General features: G+C 34.0%; 1 protein-coding gene across 6 annotated transcripts in view; it reads right to left on the reverse strand.

Moving 5' to 3' along the window:
- Window positions 1–3,365: 3,365 nt before the first annotated feature.
- Window positions 3,366–15,628, reverse strand: part of whd (carnitine O-palmitoyltransferase whd) — an 86,385-nt gene continuing 74,122 nt past the window's right edge. For all 6 annotated transcript variants that reach the window (XM_069830211.1, XM_069830214.1, XM_069830208.1 and 3 more), the window contains 2 exons: window positions 12,962–13,321; window positions 3,366–9,868 (listed from right to left, as the gene is read on the reverse strand). In XM_069830211.1, coding sequence (XP_069686312.1) covers window positions 9,764–9,868; window positions 12,962–13,321 — 465 coding nt within the window. In that variant the 3' untranslated portion in view covers window positions 3,366–9,763. The remainder of the gene's footprint in view (window positions 9,869–12,961; window positions 13,322–15,628) is intronic.

A 15,628-nucleotide genomic window follows, 5' to 3' on the forward strand; every position in this document is an offset into this window, starting at 1 on the left:
AGATTGTTCATCATTTGACTTACATGTTATAAGTGACGTCATGGACAAATATATATCAGGATGCGCAAGTATGGAATTTCCCACTTCACGCACTAGAGGCGCTAATGTAAAAATTGATCCTTCTGCTATCTCTTTATCTGAAGGTGAACTTATTAGTCTAGCAGCACACCAAGTGGCCAAATGAATAACCAATTACAAGATACAACCATCAGCGCTCCGGATGTCGAGTAAGTTAAACTATAATCAAAATAAGTCAATTGAGAGGCTGAATTAATATTTTTCGCTGAAGTACAGCCAACATATACAAATGAAATACCACATAACCTCTTTTTCTATAATGTAAACCTGCATATCTGTCGAAAATTGCAATACGAGAGATGCAGGATTACTTACTTGCAATTGGGTTCCTTAAAAGCCATTTGAAAATAAATAGTGCTGCACCTTTCGTAGTGCAATTATCACAATTCAAAAATATGTAAGTTGTATTGTTATTAATACGTTGGCAATGCGTCAGTAAATGTATGAAGCTTGTTCTTAATTTGACTTACATGTTATAAGTGACGTCATGGACAACTATATAGCAGGATGCGCAACTAATGAAGTTTTCCACTTCACGCACTAGAGGCGCTAATGTAAAAATTGATCTTTCTGCCATCTCTTTATCGGAAGATGAACTTATTAGTCTAGCAGCACACCAAGTGGCCAAAAGAATAACTAATTACACCATACAACTATCAGCGCTCTGGGTGTCGAGTAAGTTGAACTATTTTCAATAAGTCAATTGAGACACTGAATTAATATTTTCGTTTACTTGCAGCCAACATGTACAAATGAAATACCACATAACCTATTTTGCTATAATGTAAACCTGCATATCTGGTGAAAATTGCACTACGAGAGATGCAGAATGACTTACTTGCAAATGGGTTCCCTAAAAGCCAATTGTAAAAAAGTAATGCTGCACTTTTCTTAGTGCAATTTTCACTAATAAAAAATGTATGTGGAATTGTATTGTTATTAATACGTTGGCAATGCCTGAGAAAATGTATGAAACTTGTTCTTCATTTGACTTACACGTTTCCAGTGACGTCATGGACAAGTATATAATTTTTTTTTTAATTGGTGGCACTTTATATGCCTGTTTCAATAAGTTCCAGGTATCTTTTGGACCCTGGACAAATATATAATAGGATGCATGCTTGAGTTTTCAGCTTCACACGGTAGAGGCGCTAATGTGGAAATTGATTTTACTGCCTTCTCTTATCTGTAGAAGAATTTATTATATCTAGCAGCGTACAAAAAAAAAATTAGAATTTACATTCAAACATTTTCACCAAGAGTGAAGTGTTTTACAAGAAATCATTCATTTGGCATTTAAACACGAAAGCTATTGATCAGTTAATTTGGATGTTCTTACAGATTTTATATACTTATTAAAAAAAGAACTAAGTGGCCAGTTTGCACATTTAACCATCCTTAAAAATCTTGCTATACAATTCCTCTACTTCAAACAAATATGGAAGAACACTATTATTACTTTTCCTAAGACTGGAAAATTATCAGTCATCGACTGATTAGCCTACTAAATACTATGGGGAAAATATATGAAAGAATTATACTTAACAGACCCTGAACACATCTTTTCTCGACACATTATCGTTGATGAACAATTCGAATTTATGCGAAACAGATCTAAACTGTCATAAATCACTGAATATATCACCAGAGGTTTTCACTATCTATATAGTACAATTATTACTGTTTTAGACGTTGAGAAAGCAAACCAGTACGATAGTCTGGCACAATGGGCTCCTAGCAAAGCTCATCATTCTACAAATTCCTGATAATCTCATATCCATAATTTCTTCTTTTCTCTCTAATCGTAAATTCAGAGTCAGAGTACGTAAGGCATACTCTCCAATTGAACATATTTCAGCAGGTGTTCCTCAAGGTTCAATGATGGCTCCAACACTCTACAATTTATATACATGAGATATTCCTCATTATAATGCCACCCAATTGACAATGTATGCTGATGACACTGTCATCTTCAGCCGAAAAATAAATATACTATCTGCATATAGAGCTGTACAGCAGCATCTTCAGTCACTAGATAAGTGGACAAAAACCTGGAAGATTAAAATAAACAACATAAAAATCAAATGCTGTTATCTTTACTCAATGTCGACCACTGCTAATGCTCCATAAATTTAGAATAGCATATGTACAGAAAACTAAATATTTGGGTATTCTATTTCACCCACTTCTAAATTGGAAAGATCATATATTAAGAAATAAGTATACAGTACTGAATCGTCTGAAACAACTTATGCCACTTCTATTGGTATAAATTCATCCTTGAACTGTAAAATGACATACAAAGTGTACATATGCAGCCAAATGACATATGCAGCTCCTGCATGAGGGTTTGCTCCCCGAACTGTTATGCATCATTGTAGGTTGTTCAAAATAAAGCATTACGAATTATCGGTGGATATGATTTTTATACAACTCAAGTTCAAATGCATGATGACCTTGAAATATCAACTATACCTGAATAAATTAGAATAGTTTTAAAACAATTATCATACTGCTGAGGAAAATCAAAACAAATATATTTCAAATCTTCGAAGTTATAATCCAGCAGTGTATCATAAACACAAGACTCTAAACAAATTTGAATGTAAAATAGTACAGCAGTAACTTATATTTGAGTTGCTGTTCATGATGAATGACATCAATATATTCTGAAAAAAAAAAAAAGAAGGCTTATATGAAGCTGAAACAATAACAATACTACTAAATGAAGAAGGTTGTCGAGTAAATTATCGAACACTGTCGGTTAGTAGGCATCTTTGAACATCATGCTGTGGTTTGTTTTCAGCGATCATTGCTGGCCAGTGCAATGATGTTATATAGTTACACATTGCTGGCAATTGTCATCTGTAGCCTGTTTCATAAAAGCCCAGTAGTTACCGCAGTAGCATATATATTTATCCATGGCAGTAGTTTACGTCGGTAAATATGAAATTTCTGCTGGGATATCCAACTGCTACAGTTAAAGGTAGAAAAGCAAAAGCAGGACCTGAAGCTCAGATGGGAATATTGAACAATTAAAGATACAAAATTCATGGCTAAATCTAATTGACGGTCTTTAGGAAAAGACAGAGAAACCTGCTGACAGCTTTAGAGAAAGACGATGGCCCAAAGAGGGCTACTGTGCTGGTAGTGATGATGGTTATAAATAATCATTCACATATTTTTTCTATAGGAAACTTCTCTATGCTTCATTAACAGTCCACTCATGGAAACAGGAAGTTTGGTACTCTTCAATGATGAGAGTTGGGCCATGGGTATAATATAACTTTGATTATATGAATAATATAAATCTTTTTATTGCAATAAGTAAACATATCCCACACAAATCTGTAAAGTGTAACCACAAAGTGTGTCCATATTGCCTTTTGGTCATCACAAGCTTCTACAGTTATGTATTAACACAGCATGAAGTGATGTACTGCCATTACTGTAAAACATATTCTGTTTACCAATTACACAAGCAACTGTCTTCAAAAATAAATTTTATATATTGGCCTTATTCCACTTACACACAATAAGAAACACGTGCAATTGATGATAATTTTCAGTGTATTGTTGGTATTTTTATTATTTTTTTATAACATTTTGATTTTCTCTGATCAGTGATGTCATTGTATTCCTGCGTGCAGTGTTCTAGTGTTCTTATGTGTATGATGTATCATTTACAGAAACAAGAGAGACTCCAATTCAAGGGATACAATGATCACACTATAAAATTAATTACAGAACATAAAAGTATCTGATTTGTAATATCTTACTCCAACACTCACATGTGTCAAATCTGTGGCGTTCGGGTAAAGGGGTATAAGTCATTTTTTTGTCCAGATGGAATTTTGTTCCCCAGATGAACACTCAAGTTAAATTATACAAATGTGTGTGCAAAAATCAAAGAATAAAAGCAGTTGATGTGTTTTATTTGTGTAGAAAATTATTTGTAATAAGGGTTCCAAGTTTAATTTTCATTTATCTCCGAACTCATTTTTATGACTTATATCCCTTTACCCAAACACCACAGAAATAAGTCTTTATTGAAAATTTTAAGATCAATATATTTTGAGTGAAGCACTACAATATTCCATAATCCTAATAAAGCCAAAGAAGCTGACAGTAATTTATAATGCTTGAGCAAACAATAATTTGAAACTGCCCATTAACAGATGAGAAATTAACATAATAATAACTTCATTTTGTAGTGTAACTTGTGGTATTGAAAATACTGGAATATTTGCTGAATTTAATAATAATTAGAAAAAAAAAGCCCTTACTGAGAAATACAATTAAATCTCATCAAAGATTTCCTTCCATATTGTACGCCAATAATTTTAAAGCTATACAAGCAATGACGCAAGGGTTGCTTCCTCGAAACAAAGGACAATAATAATTATTAGAATGAATAAGTTTATCTAACATAAAGGCCTCTCCCTATCTTTTGCGTTATCGAGAATATATATCAAAATATTGTTTATACATAGACGAGGATATGTGTCGCATTCACAGGAGATAAAACAGTATGTTGCTAAACAATCACTGTGGTAAAAAGATACTAAATTTCTCGTCCAACTGATTAAGTATGAACGTACAATATATTTATATTTCTAAATTCCAGGTGACTAGATAAAAAACATAAAATATATAAGACTGAAGTCAAGCTAAAACAGTAGTGAAGTTATATAATCAACTTAATTTGTTGTCATTAAAGAAACTAGATAAATATTGCACTACATGTAAGAGTAATGCATTTAATTTAAAACAACTCTCATGATGTGCCTACCAATTGTTTTACTTACAATAGATAGGTAGGCCTACAATATAAAAAGTGATAGTGGACATTTCAAGAATAAATGAGATTCATTACAGAGAAAATAACGTGCAGTTTTATCAAATATAAATCAGTAACCAAATGTATGGAATAGTTCCATCGTGAATAACAAACATGACATATTTTCTTACATTGGTTGTGATTCTTTTAGCTATGAATATTACAATAATAAATTTTCCGTGAGCAGGCAGACAAACAAAACTTATCAATGATTTGGAATGCTAAGTAGACTAAATATTTCTATTAACTTATGAAATATTATCCTACATTGAGAAAAGAAAACTAAATCGAATTCCTTTTGAGGCTGAATTGTTAATAATACAGTTCACTAAATGCAGTTATGATATGAGTGTTACTGCAGTTTAGATATGGAGAAAATGAACAGTAAAACTCAGATACACAGTCAGGGACAGTTAGTGAATCTTGGTTTCACAAAAATCAAAATTAATAAAAGAAACTGAATGATTTTTTAGAAAGAGAAAGACTACTTGACTTTTATTAGGATTCTACAAATTTATCAAAATACACATGAGTTTTCCTAAAAATAACCAGAAAAGAAAGACAAAAACAAATTATAAGGCAAGAAAAACGCACATGTATCCAGAATTCACCATGTTTCTATGACAATGTATGTTGGTAACAGAAAGAGAGTCAAAAAATAGATAATAACAGAGAAGAAAGACATTTTAGAACTGTCAAGTATCAAGCGCTTCATGAAACTACAGATTCTCTGTAGCATACAATGCAACACAATCGTTACTAAACTAAGCATTTCGTCATTACATACTTTATGGACGTAATGGTTATCAAAATGATGCTGAATACAACACTGATATAATTTCGTTCTTGACATGGTAGCATTCTGAATACAATTCAACGAGCACATTCTTATAAGTAAAAAGAACTAAGTTATCCAGTTTTGTTTAAAAGCAAGTCAGCTTACATTCTGAAGACATCAGTTTGAAATACACATTTGTTCATTCACTTTAACCTGCTGCCTGAGCAGAGACAAAAAAAAACCTTATTCTCAACAGAAGTAAAAAAATTAAAAAATAAATAAAAATTTACAGTTGTGGCCAAATTATTAGAGTAAATGTTATATTTTATTTTTACTTACACAAACATAATTCATACACAGGATTTTTCAAAAGTAATTGTGACTACTGTTATGTAAGTTAAGATGTCATCAAGAAAATTTTAAAGGACAGTCTATAGTTTTTAATATGATCTGAAATAGTATTATATTTGTTCTATTGCTATGCAATATTTCATTTGTTTTATACAGAAGTACTATGGTTATGGGTACTGTGGTAAGAATTTAATTGTTGCTCAGTTTTGTTAGTCCTTGTATTATGATTATGTCAACTGTCTTCTTGTATGCTTTTATAATTTTCAAGAAAGATGAGATTTTGAGGCTATGGGAAGAAAGGTTGAGTTTCTAAACTTCAATGGATTCCTTAATTATATATTGAAAATGAAAATGCATCTCTGAAGAAATCTTGAGATAGACAGAGACAAGTCAACAGAGCTGGAGAAAATATACTAAAAGGAAATCCAAGAGTTGAATTTGATGAATGATAGTTTGCAAGATAAGTTACACTATGTTGAAAAGGCTCAGAACAACTCAATAAAGAAATTATTAACACTCAGAATTCTGCAGAAGGTCAACGTAAACATTATCTATGAAGAAAGTGCTTTAGGGTTGCAGAATAAAATTTCAAAACTAAAGAACATTGCAGTCATATATAGCAGACAATACTGACTTTGTAAGGAAGAACTACAAAACAAATCCCAGAGATATGAAGATCTTGGACTTGTCAAATGAGATGCTGCAAGAAACTTGTAACGGTGATGATATAGAAAAATAATAAACATCTCTCAATGATTAACTTGTGAAAGGAAATGAAAGTATTATTTTCAAAGAATGGCACACAAAATACTGACGCAAAGAAGTTCAACTTTTTTTTTTTCATAGCACTTAATTCTCTCAGTAACAAAATAATTGTAGCAGTAATCATAATAATAAAAAGACTGTAACTTTAGTAATTTGGCCACTGGCACTAACATTAACATTAGTGATCTAAAAATATCATGTATTGAAAATATTTCTTCAAAATATTTGCTACATATATGATTTTCTTTTGTCTCCATCAACATATCTTTACAAAAATACTGAAATAGACATTTGAAGACTTGAAATACAGTACAGTGTTTACTGATAAAATTTTAAAATGTTATTAGATATACTGCTTAAAATGTAAAAAATTAACATTTTTGTCATAATAGAATCCATTCTTCACTAATCTACTTCGAATACAAGGGCAAGATATAGCAATTACAGTAATCACAGTACAGATGTGTGGGATTAAACCTGCATAGAAATATATTATCTTCACCTTTGTACTCAAATTCCTTTTTAAAAAACTCTGATTCGTTGCTTATTTAAAATAAAACTTCCAACACCACAGTTCAAGGATTATTAAAAAAACAAAAGAAACTAACGTAACAGTCATCAACAAACATTGCATTGATTGGTTGCATGTTGAAATTGCATTGATTAAATGTTTTTATTTTAAGTGTGGTCATATTAAAATTTCTTTCTAGAGCAGGGAGAGAAACGAGGCAGAGCTATGTAGCATAAAAATACACTGGAATATTTACACTGCCTCTAAGTCATCTTTCTTCCAGTTTGCCTTCTTCCCTCCACATGATCTTTTGTCTTTGATGACAGCATGACTTGTCGTAATCACACAAAGGTTTCACCCTGACACAATCATGCCCAATGCTAACTTTAAAAAAGAAACTCAAAATTGGTCTAAGAGATAAAGTGCCTATTAGGAAAAAAACTCATTTCAAAGTTCAATACAAAATATATCTACATGAAAATTCATCACATTAACCCAAAGGCTCATAATTCCAGCTTTGAACAATTTTGTACCAGGCATGGCCAGAAAGTATATACCATTATATTTATATAAAAGAGAGCTTAATTAATAAAATACTTTCAGTTTAATCACACTGAACAAGTCTAATCTACTTTTCAATATATGGACGAACCTGTAGCTTACTGTGGGCAACATTTTGTGTAGGCTACTCTGTTCACAGAAGTTGGCTGTTTGTTGACTTCAAATGGTTTTCCAAGCTTTCCTTCGTCTCATGGCTCATTTTCCTAGATTCTGACAGGCAACAAATCTCTTCAGATGCAGAAACATATGAGAGTAGAGTGCGAGAGACATTTTCATGAAGTGTGAGGTTTCCAAAATCGAAAAATGGACTCCCTTTAAGACTCATTCTCCTAGAGAGTAACAGGATCCTAATCAAGGAGCAGGAACTAAGATAACACCAGGTATTGAGGGTGTACAAAAAGCCAAAAATGTGACATTACATGCATACTCATTTTACCCAAGTTTAATATATATTAAAGCTCAGAACCACAAAGAATGATCCACAGTTCCCATCAAAAAGAGTCAAGCAATTGCGTATGTGCCTTTTGTTGTTCAGTGTCTGTTGATTATTGACTTTTTTGGTACTTTCTTAAGACATGAAATCTATTAAAAAATATTTTTTTTTGTCGCAGAAAAAAGACTAATACAGCAGCTGTATGACTTGTTTGAATAAAAACTAATGAATTATTCTCACTACAGGCCAGCAATGGGCTCAAACGACTTTCATTTGTTCCTGCAACTGAAGAGTTTTTTTTTTTCTTTCAACCAGTCAGAAGTATAACAATGATGACAGGCATAAAAGAGAGTGGAAAATGGTCTCAAGTTAAAGCCAACAGACTATCATGGGAAGAATATCTTAAACAATCTGTCATGTTATGAAAAGTGTCTCAATGTGGATAGTGATCATATCGAAAAGTAGGTTAAGACATGTACAATTTTATAGAAATAAAGTAAATATTTCTTTTTAATTAAGTTTCATTCAATATCAAAATACTTTCTGGATGCTCCTCGTAATAAGCAAATTCAAACACAAAAATAATAATTGACAGAAGTTAAATGGAATTTGCTTTGCACCTTGTAACAATTCTGTGGGCAAACCATTAAGCTATATTTGCTCATGTTTATATAGTAGCAAAACTAAACATGTGCCAAAGGGATAACTGACAACTTCATGTAGCAAAACATTCTGCAGAATAACAGGATGAAATGCTGGCCATTTCAAGTAAAAAAACTGTAACAACTAAGGCCCCATCCACAATGAAAATTAAACATAAATATAATATAAACATAAAACCTCGCACCTATGTTATTTAACGTAACCAATCACAATGAATTACGTAATATCATAAACGTAAACTTAAAGCATAAGACGTCAGCACAAAAGCTTAGCCACGGAAAGCTTGTACTCTTCAATGTCGTTATTTCTTATGTTTCCATGGTTACCAAGTACCTTTACGCTTATGTTTATATTCCCTTGTGAATGGCGGCATGACTCCTTAATTTTATAGTACCAATAACATTTACATTGTTAAGTTACGAGTAACATGTTTCCACTGTGAATGGGGCATAAGGATACTGAGATGTGACCTTGATATTCAAAATACTGAGTGGTTAGTGTAGAATTTAAAAAAAGGAAACATAAATTTGCACGTTCCTAACACTTTTAAGTAAAACATTACACTTTTTGGTACAGCTCTGCTGTTCCAACTAAGAAGTTACCAGTGAAATAATAATAATAATAATAATACAATAAAATGAATAGCAATGAAAACAAGATGGGGGGATGGGGGTTCTCCTTCACGTGTTCCACCAGTCATGGGGCTGAGCTCTGGAGTGGAATGCCAACTGCTTCTGCAGTTCCAGCAACATAACAAAACAGAGTCCCTAAACAAGTGCACCATTATTGTTTTTGATTCTTTTGCTGTTGTAGTCTTCTCCATTCCAGGAACAGATTCTTCATATCTGCAAATGACTGCTCTAAATGCATCGCAAAGCGGCTTGAGTCCTAAAAAAAAACAGAAAAAGAAAAAAGGAAATCATCAAGTATAACTAAATTAAAGATTATTTAACATCTGAGTAGAACCTTGCTACTGTCCGTGTCTCAGTTCCTGAACATTTCTTTACGGGGTGAGATGCAGAGGGGGAGCGTGGGAGGTCCAGGGTACCGCATGTGCCCACTACCCTACATTCAACACATTGGCCTTTTCAGAATGCTGTCGTCAGCTATGGAGCAAGATCAGCCATGGACAAGCGAATGTATAGACTATCCCCTCACAAAACAAATTATGTCTTTCTCTTCAATTCCTATAGGTAACTAAACACTAATACCAGTGGTAGACTACAGTCTATAATCGAGATTATCGACCTAATCACGATCACGATTGTCATGTGTACCACAGTCTACTATATACAGTCACGAAGCTTGAGTTTTGAGGGTGCTAGAAACAATAGACTGTGACGGTACTATTTTGCACTGCCTGTAATGAGGCGATATTAGCAATCCTAGTGGTGAGCAACTATCTAATGTATGCATATTTACTACGTATTGAGCTTCGCGACTATATATACTAGACTGTGATGTGTACACATCTGTAAACTCTTTCCTCTATGGCAGAGTTTCTCAAACTTTTCCACAGCGAAACCTCTTTTAATCTAAAGTGTAACTGCAGAATCCTTGTAATATTTTATTAGTATTTAATAATTAACAGACAAGTGAAAGCTAGTATCTCAATAATTCTGTTCAGTGGGACGAATGTATTTGCTTTTTAAGCCTGCAATCTGGTTTTATGGCGGAAAGTTGTAGTCTCATTTCTATTGTACTTCTGCATTTTGTCTTTTCGGTATTTTGTTTTAATGAACACATATGCAGAGAATCTAGTGATGAAAGTGATAAGTATTATTTTCCATTTTAGATGTTCATTAAACGTATTATTATTGCGCATATTCTTGGAATATTATTATTATTATTATTATTATTATTATTATTATTATTATTATTATTATTATTATTATTATTATCATTATTATTATTATTATTATTATTATTATTATTATTATTATTATTATTATCGGTGGTTTCATGCTATTATTGATTCATATTTTCGTAACATTTATATATTTTTATAGTAACCACTAAGTATAAAGTAGCCACTGGAGCAGCCCAGTTGGTTAAGGCGCTTGCCTATCGATTCAGAGTTGCACACGGGCATGGGTTCGATTTCTGCTTGGGCTGATTACCTGGTTGGATTTTTCCGAGATTTTCCCCAGCCATAAGGCGAATGTCAGGTAATCTATAATGGCAAATCCCTGGCCTCATCTCGCCAAATACCATTTTGCTATCACCAATCCCATTGATGCAAAATAACCTAGTAGTTGGTACAATGTCGTTACATAACCAAGTAAAAAAAGTATAAAATGAAATTTAAAATCATATAGGGCTGACGGAACCCCGGAACATACTTTGAGAAATGCTGCTCTATGGCAATTCAGCAGTTGTCCAGACTGAACAAAGAGTGGCCTAGTGTGTACATACATTTTAGGAAATCGCCATCAGAGATAATTACGATAGTGGTAACCACGATTAGAGTATCCAGTATTATAACCAGTAAAGACCCCTGCAGTGGCATAGGATAACGTTTTTCAGAACATTTAATATGATGCCGTGACGGTCCGAGCAGACCTAAGAGGCGTGGTTATAAGCACTAGGGAGCTCTCGGCTCAGGACGTGAGACACGGGCAGTAATCCGAACTTATTGGTGCCTGAACTCGGTCAGATTATCCGAAATTCTGCTTCCTGATGTATTACTTTATGCAGAGTTGGAGAGTAAAATGCGTTACAAGTTTCTTTTATCAGTAACAAAGTAATGAACATATCGTTACTACAGTAAAATCTAGTTTTAACATTCCCGTTTTTAAGAAATTATCTCTCAAGTCCCAGTCAAATTACCATAAAAATAATGTAATTAAGCCTGCTTTTAAGGAAACCCGGTTAAAAGAAAATTCCACTTTTAAGGAATACTTTTCAAGTGAATTTTGTGATAATGAAGACAAAAATATCGACTCGACTTTCAATAATAAATAGGCTAGTACCAGCATATTCGACAGCACATCTCAATTGACAGTAATGTGGCGCCACGTGGTGGCGTTATTCTTTATGGTCTTGCTTTGCATTGCTTTCACAGAGTGGTTGCTTTGCTTGCTTTGTTCTCGCAAGTTGTATGGATTCTGTTTCCAGGTCTTTTATTAGTTTATGCTGTTTATGCAGTGTTCTACAAAGGAATTTTTCAATGTTACATTCGTTCGGATAAAATTACATAATAATAATAATAATAATAATAATAATAATAATAATAATAATAATAATAATTCTTTATTTATACTGGCAGAGTTAAGGCCATAGGGCCTTCTCTTACACTCTACCAGGTCACAAAGTATACAAGCAGTTAAAATTTAACTGCATATTTAAACAACAAAACTAAAATTCTTTCAATAATTTATTATCATAATACACTGCTCTCTGAAACTGATTGAGCTTATTGGGAATTCAAATAATGGCTTCCCCAAAACACACTATGAAATGTTTCATACAAGAATTACTAGCAAAATTGTTTAAACTTTTGTGTTTGAAATATCTCAAAGAATAGCTCCCTGAAATTAATGACACTACTTACAGTTCACTCTGTATGATTGGTGGATGATGATGATGATGATGATGAAGATGATATGATGATGACGACGACTTTAAACTCTAAAACGTGGTCACCAGTCTCTCTCATATATTATTTTTTTTTACTTGATTATTTAACGATGCTGTATCAACTACCAAGTTATTTAGCATTGATGGAATTGTACATGGATGTTATTTTGCGAGATGAGGCCGAGAATTCGCTATAGATTACCTGACATTCGCCTTATTATTGGGGAAAACCTCGGAAAAAAACCCAACCAGGTAATCAGCCCAAGCGAAAATCAAAACAATACTTGAGCGCAGATCTGGATCAGCAAACAAATGTGTTACCGCCTGAGCTATGCCAGTGGTGCCCATGTATTATAATACCTGTGTATGTCACTGCACTCTGATGGCAGCATACCAACTTACGGTTTCAGGTGAGCTTCGTTTGCTGGTGATATGGAAGAATAACAGGTCCTCTCCTGCAACGATGTAGGACACTCCATAACCATCATCTGCTACGGGTCCGAACCCCCCACCCGCAGAGATGCACTTCGGGAACTTCTTCAGGTCCATCTTGGGAGTCTGCCCATGAGGAGTCTGTGACGTTGAGAGGCGCCAGGGTTCGCTCAGAACCTCGTTGAGGAAGGGTGAATCCACCTCGAGGTACTTGGACACCACGTACAAGCAGAATAGATGGCGGTCGATGCCCTTGCCACACATGGCGTCCTGGTAGGCCACCTGATGCATCTTGCAGGCTGTCTGCAGCAGCCGCACCTTCTCCTCCACCTGCCAAATGTCGATACAATAACTGAGGTCTGCATCACACACGTACAATCTTAGAAAAAAATTTTGTCGCACAGATACTTTATAAGACTGTACAAGTGCTGCCAACTGACTGATTTTATTAGTCTTACGCCCAGTTGCAGAAACACCGATAAAGGAGGGTTTGATTGGCAATCAGTTCTATTTCTGTTGCAGAAAGAACAATCAGTATTTGATCGGCGATCAGTCTTCCATCAGATTTGATCAACAGATTTTTGCTGGTTAAGTGACTGATAATTGATCAAGTATTTATGTTGTTTTCTTTATACTGCAGTTACTGTAATTTATATAGTAAATAGTTATAGCATAACAATATTCTTCTGATGAAGAAATTTTAGAATGAAAAAATTTTATTAAGAAGAAGGCATTTCCGTGATAGACATGAATTGTTTTTATGTATTATGACAGAGAATTTGAGCAAAGATTTAGGTTAAGTAAGAATTCGTGTGTTCTGTTACTTTAAAAAATTGAAGCAAATAGATGCAGACAGACAAATCGAAACCTTCTGCTTTCTCCTATGAACCAAGTTCTACTAACGCTGAGATTTTATGCTGTTGGAATTTTTCAGGCTGTCTTGGGTGATCTTGTTGGGGTCCACAAATCAACTATTTGCAGAGTAGTTAGGAATGTTACGTATGAAATTGCTTTGTTATCGCAGGACCTCATAAAGCCCTCAACCTCAGTCAGGGAACGATTTGAAATCCAGAGAGAATTTTCAGCCATGTCAGGATTTCCAAGAGTAATTGGTTGTAAAGACTGCTCACATCCCCATCCAATCACCTAGTTGAAAGTTGAAATGATGCCGAACTTTATCGAAATAGAAAAGGTTTCTTTTCTGTGAATGTACAAGCAATATGTAGACTACACCATCATTGAAATTCTGGAATGTTGCAGCCCGTTGGCAGTGTTCTACACATGACAACACAATATTTTTAAGAGTAGATTACGAGCTCAATTTGTAAACAGAGAGATGGGAAAGAGAATTCTTTTGGGCTATGGAGGTTATGCATGTTCCAATTTCTTGTCGACTCCCCTAGCAAATCCCACAACAGAAGCCCCCTCACGTTTTTTGTTTGCTTCATTTTTTTCACTATATTGTAGTCTATATACAAATAGAATCCTCCTGTTTCCTTTCTATAAAAAGCAACAAAACAGCAAAGCATTCACTTGTTTTCCTAGTCACCACCCACTTGATGCATTTGTTTCGCGATATTTAAAGAGCATTAAATTGGCTGTGTTGCTAAATAGCGCTGTTGTCAAATGCATTTCTTTCTCAAATCAGCAATTAGTAAATCGAAACAAGTTGATTGGAGATTCACACTTGTGCAATGCAATGAACAATCAAATACATCAGACATCAACTGATTGGCGATCAGGGACTGATTTGATTTGCGTTTCTGCAACCGGGCCCTAAAATCTAAACTCGCGAAATTTATTGCAGTGGATCAATTTTAGTCTCTTGAACACTGGCCTTTTAAAGCCTACAGATCTCATTTCTTCTACTGCGTTCCTGCTTTATTATGCAGTCTCATAGGAAGTTCTCCTACAGAGAAAACAGCAGTAGAATACGACGATGTCTTAAGCTGTTTGTACAGCAACAAATTTTCGTCAAGTTTAATGCTTTACAACACTTTTCAAAAGTTCTTCATTGTTTTGAAAGTAAATAAGAACATACTCTAATCTATCAAAGACCTCACAATTCTTTGAAGAAATTGATCAATGGGATTCGAAAATATTATGGTGCCAAGAACCACAAAAAATGAAATGGTGTTCTGACTGAGAGAAGTTGTTTGCGAGTTAATTGAAATATATGAATTAAACCTATGCCTGTACGCCATGGGTTCTGTGGAATGCCACAATAAAAGGAACAACAATAATTCGTATAAGGGAACTGCAAGGCAGATATTTTTTAAAGAAGATGATTGTAACCTATAACCTAGGTGAATACTAATCGTAAATACTTTGTTTTAAAATAATATGCAATCGTAATATTCTTGTAATGTTCATCTTACGATGTTGGCTGACGTATATACGTCCGTTGATGTGACATATTAATGAATTTAAATACTATTATAGTCACAATCATGCCATGGTATGAAATAAAAATTCCACAACCTCAAGCGCGATTCGAACCTGCAACTTCCTGTACTCCGGTCAGGTGCTCTACCACTGAGCTATCGAGTTCGTCTCACCCCAAAGGCTTGAGAATTATCCTTTCATACTGGCGACTCTGTTATAGAGTACTGTCCATAACATCTGATCTAGTCAGCA

This window comes from Periplaneta americana, chromosome 7 (assembly GCF_040183065.1).
Source record: "Periplaneta americana isolate PAMFEO1 chromosome 7, P.americana_PAMFEO1_priV1, whole genome shotgun sequence".
In the NCBI taxonomy this organism is placed as follows: domain Eukaryota; kingdom Metazoa; phylum Arthropoda; class Insecta; order Blattodea; family Blattidae; genus Periplaneta; species Periplaneta americana.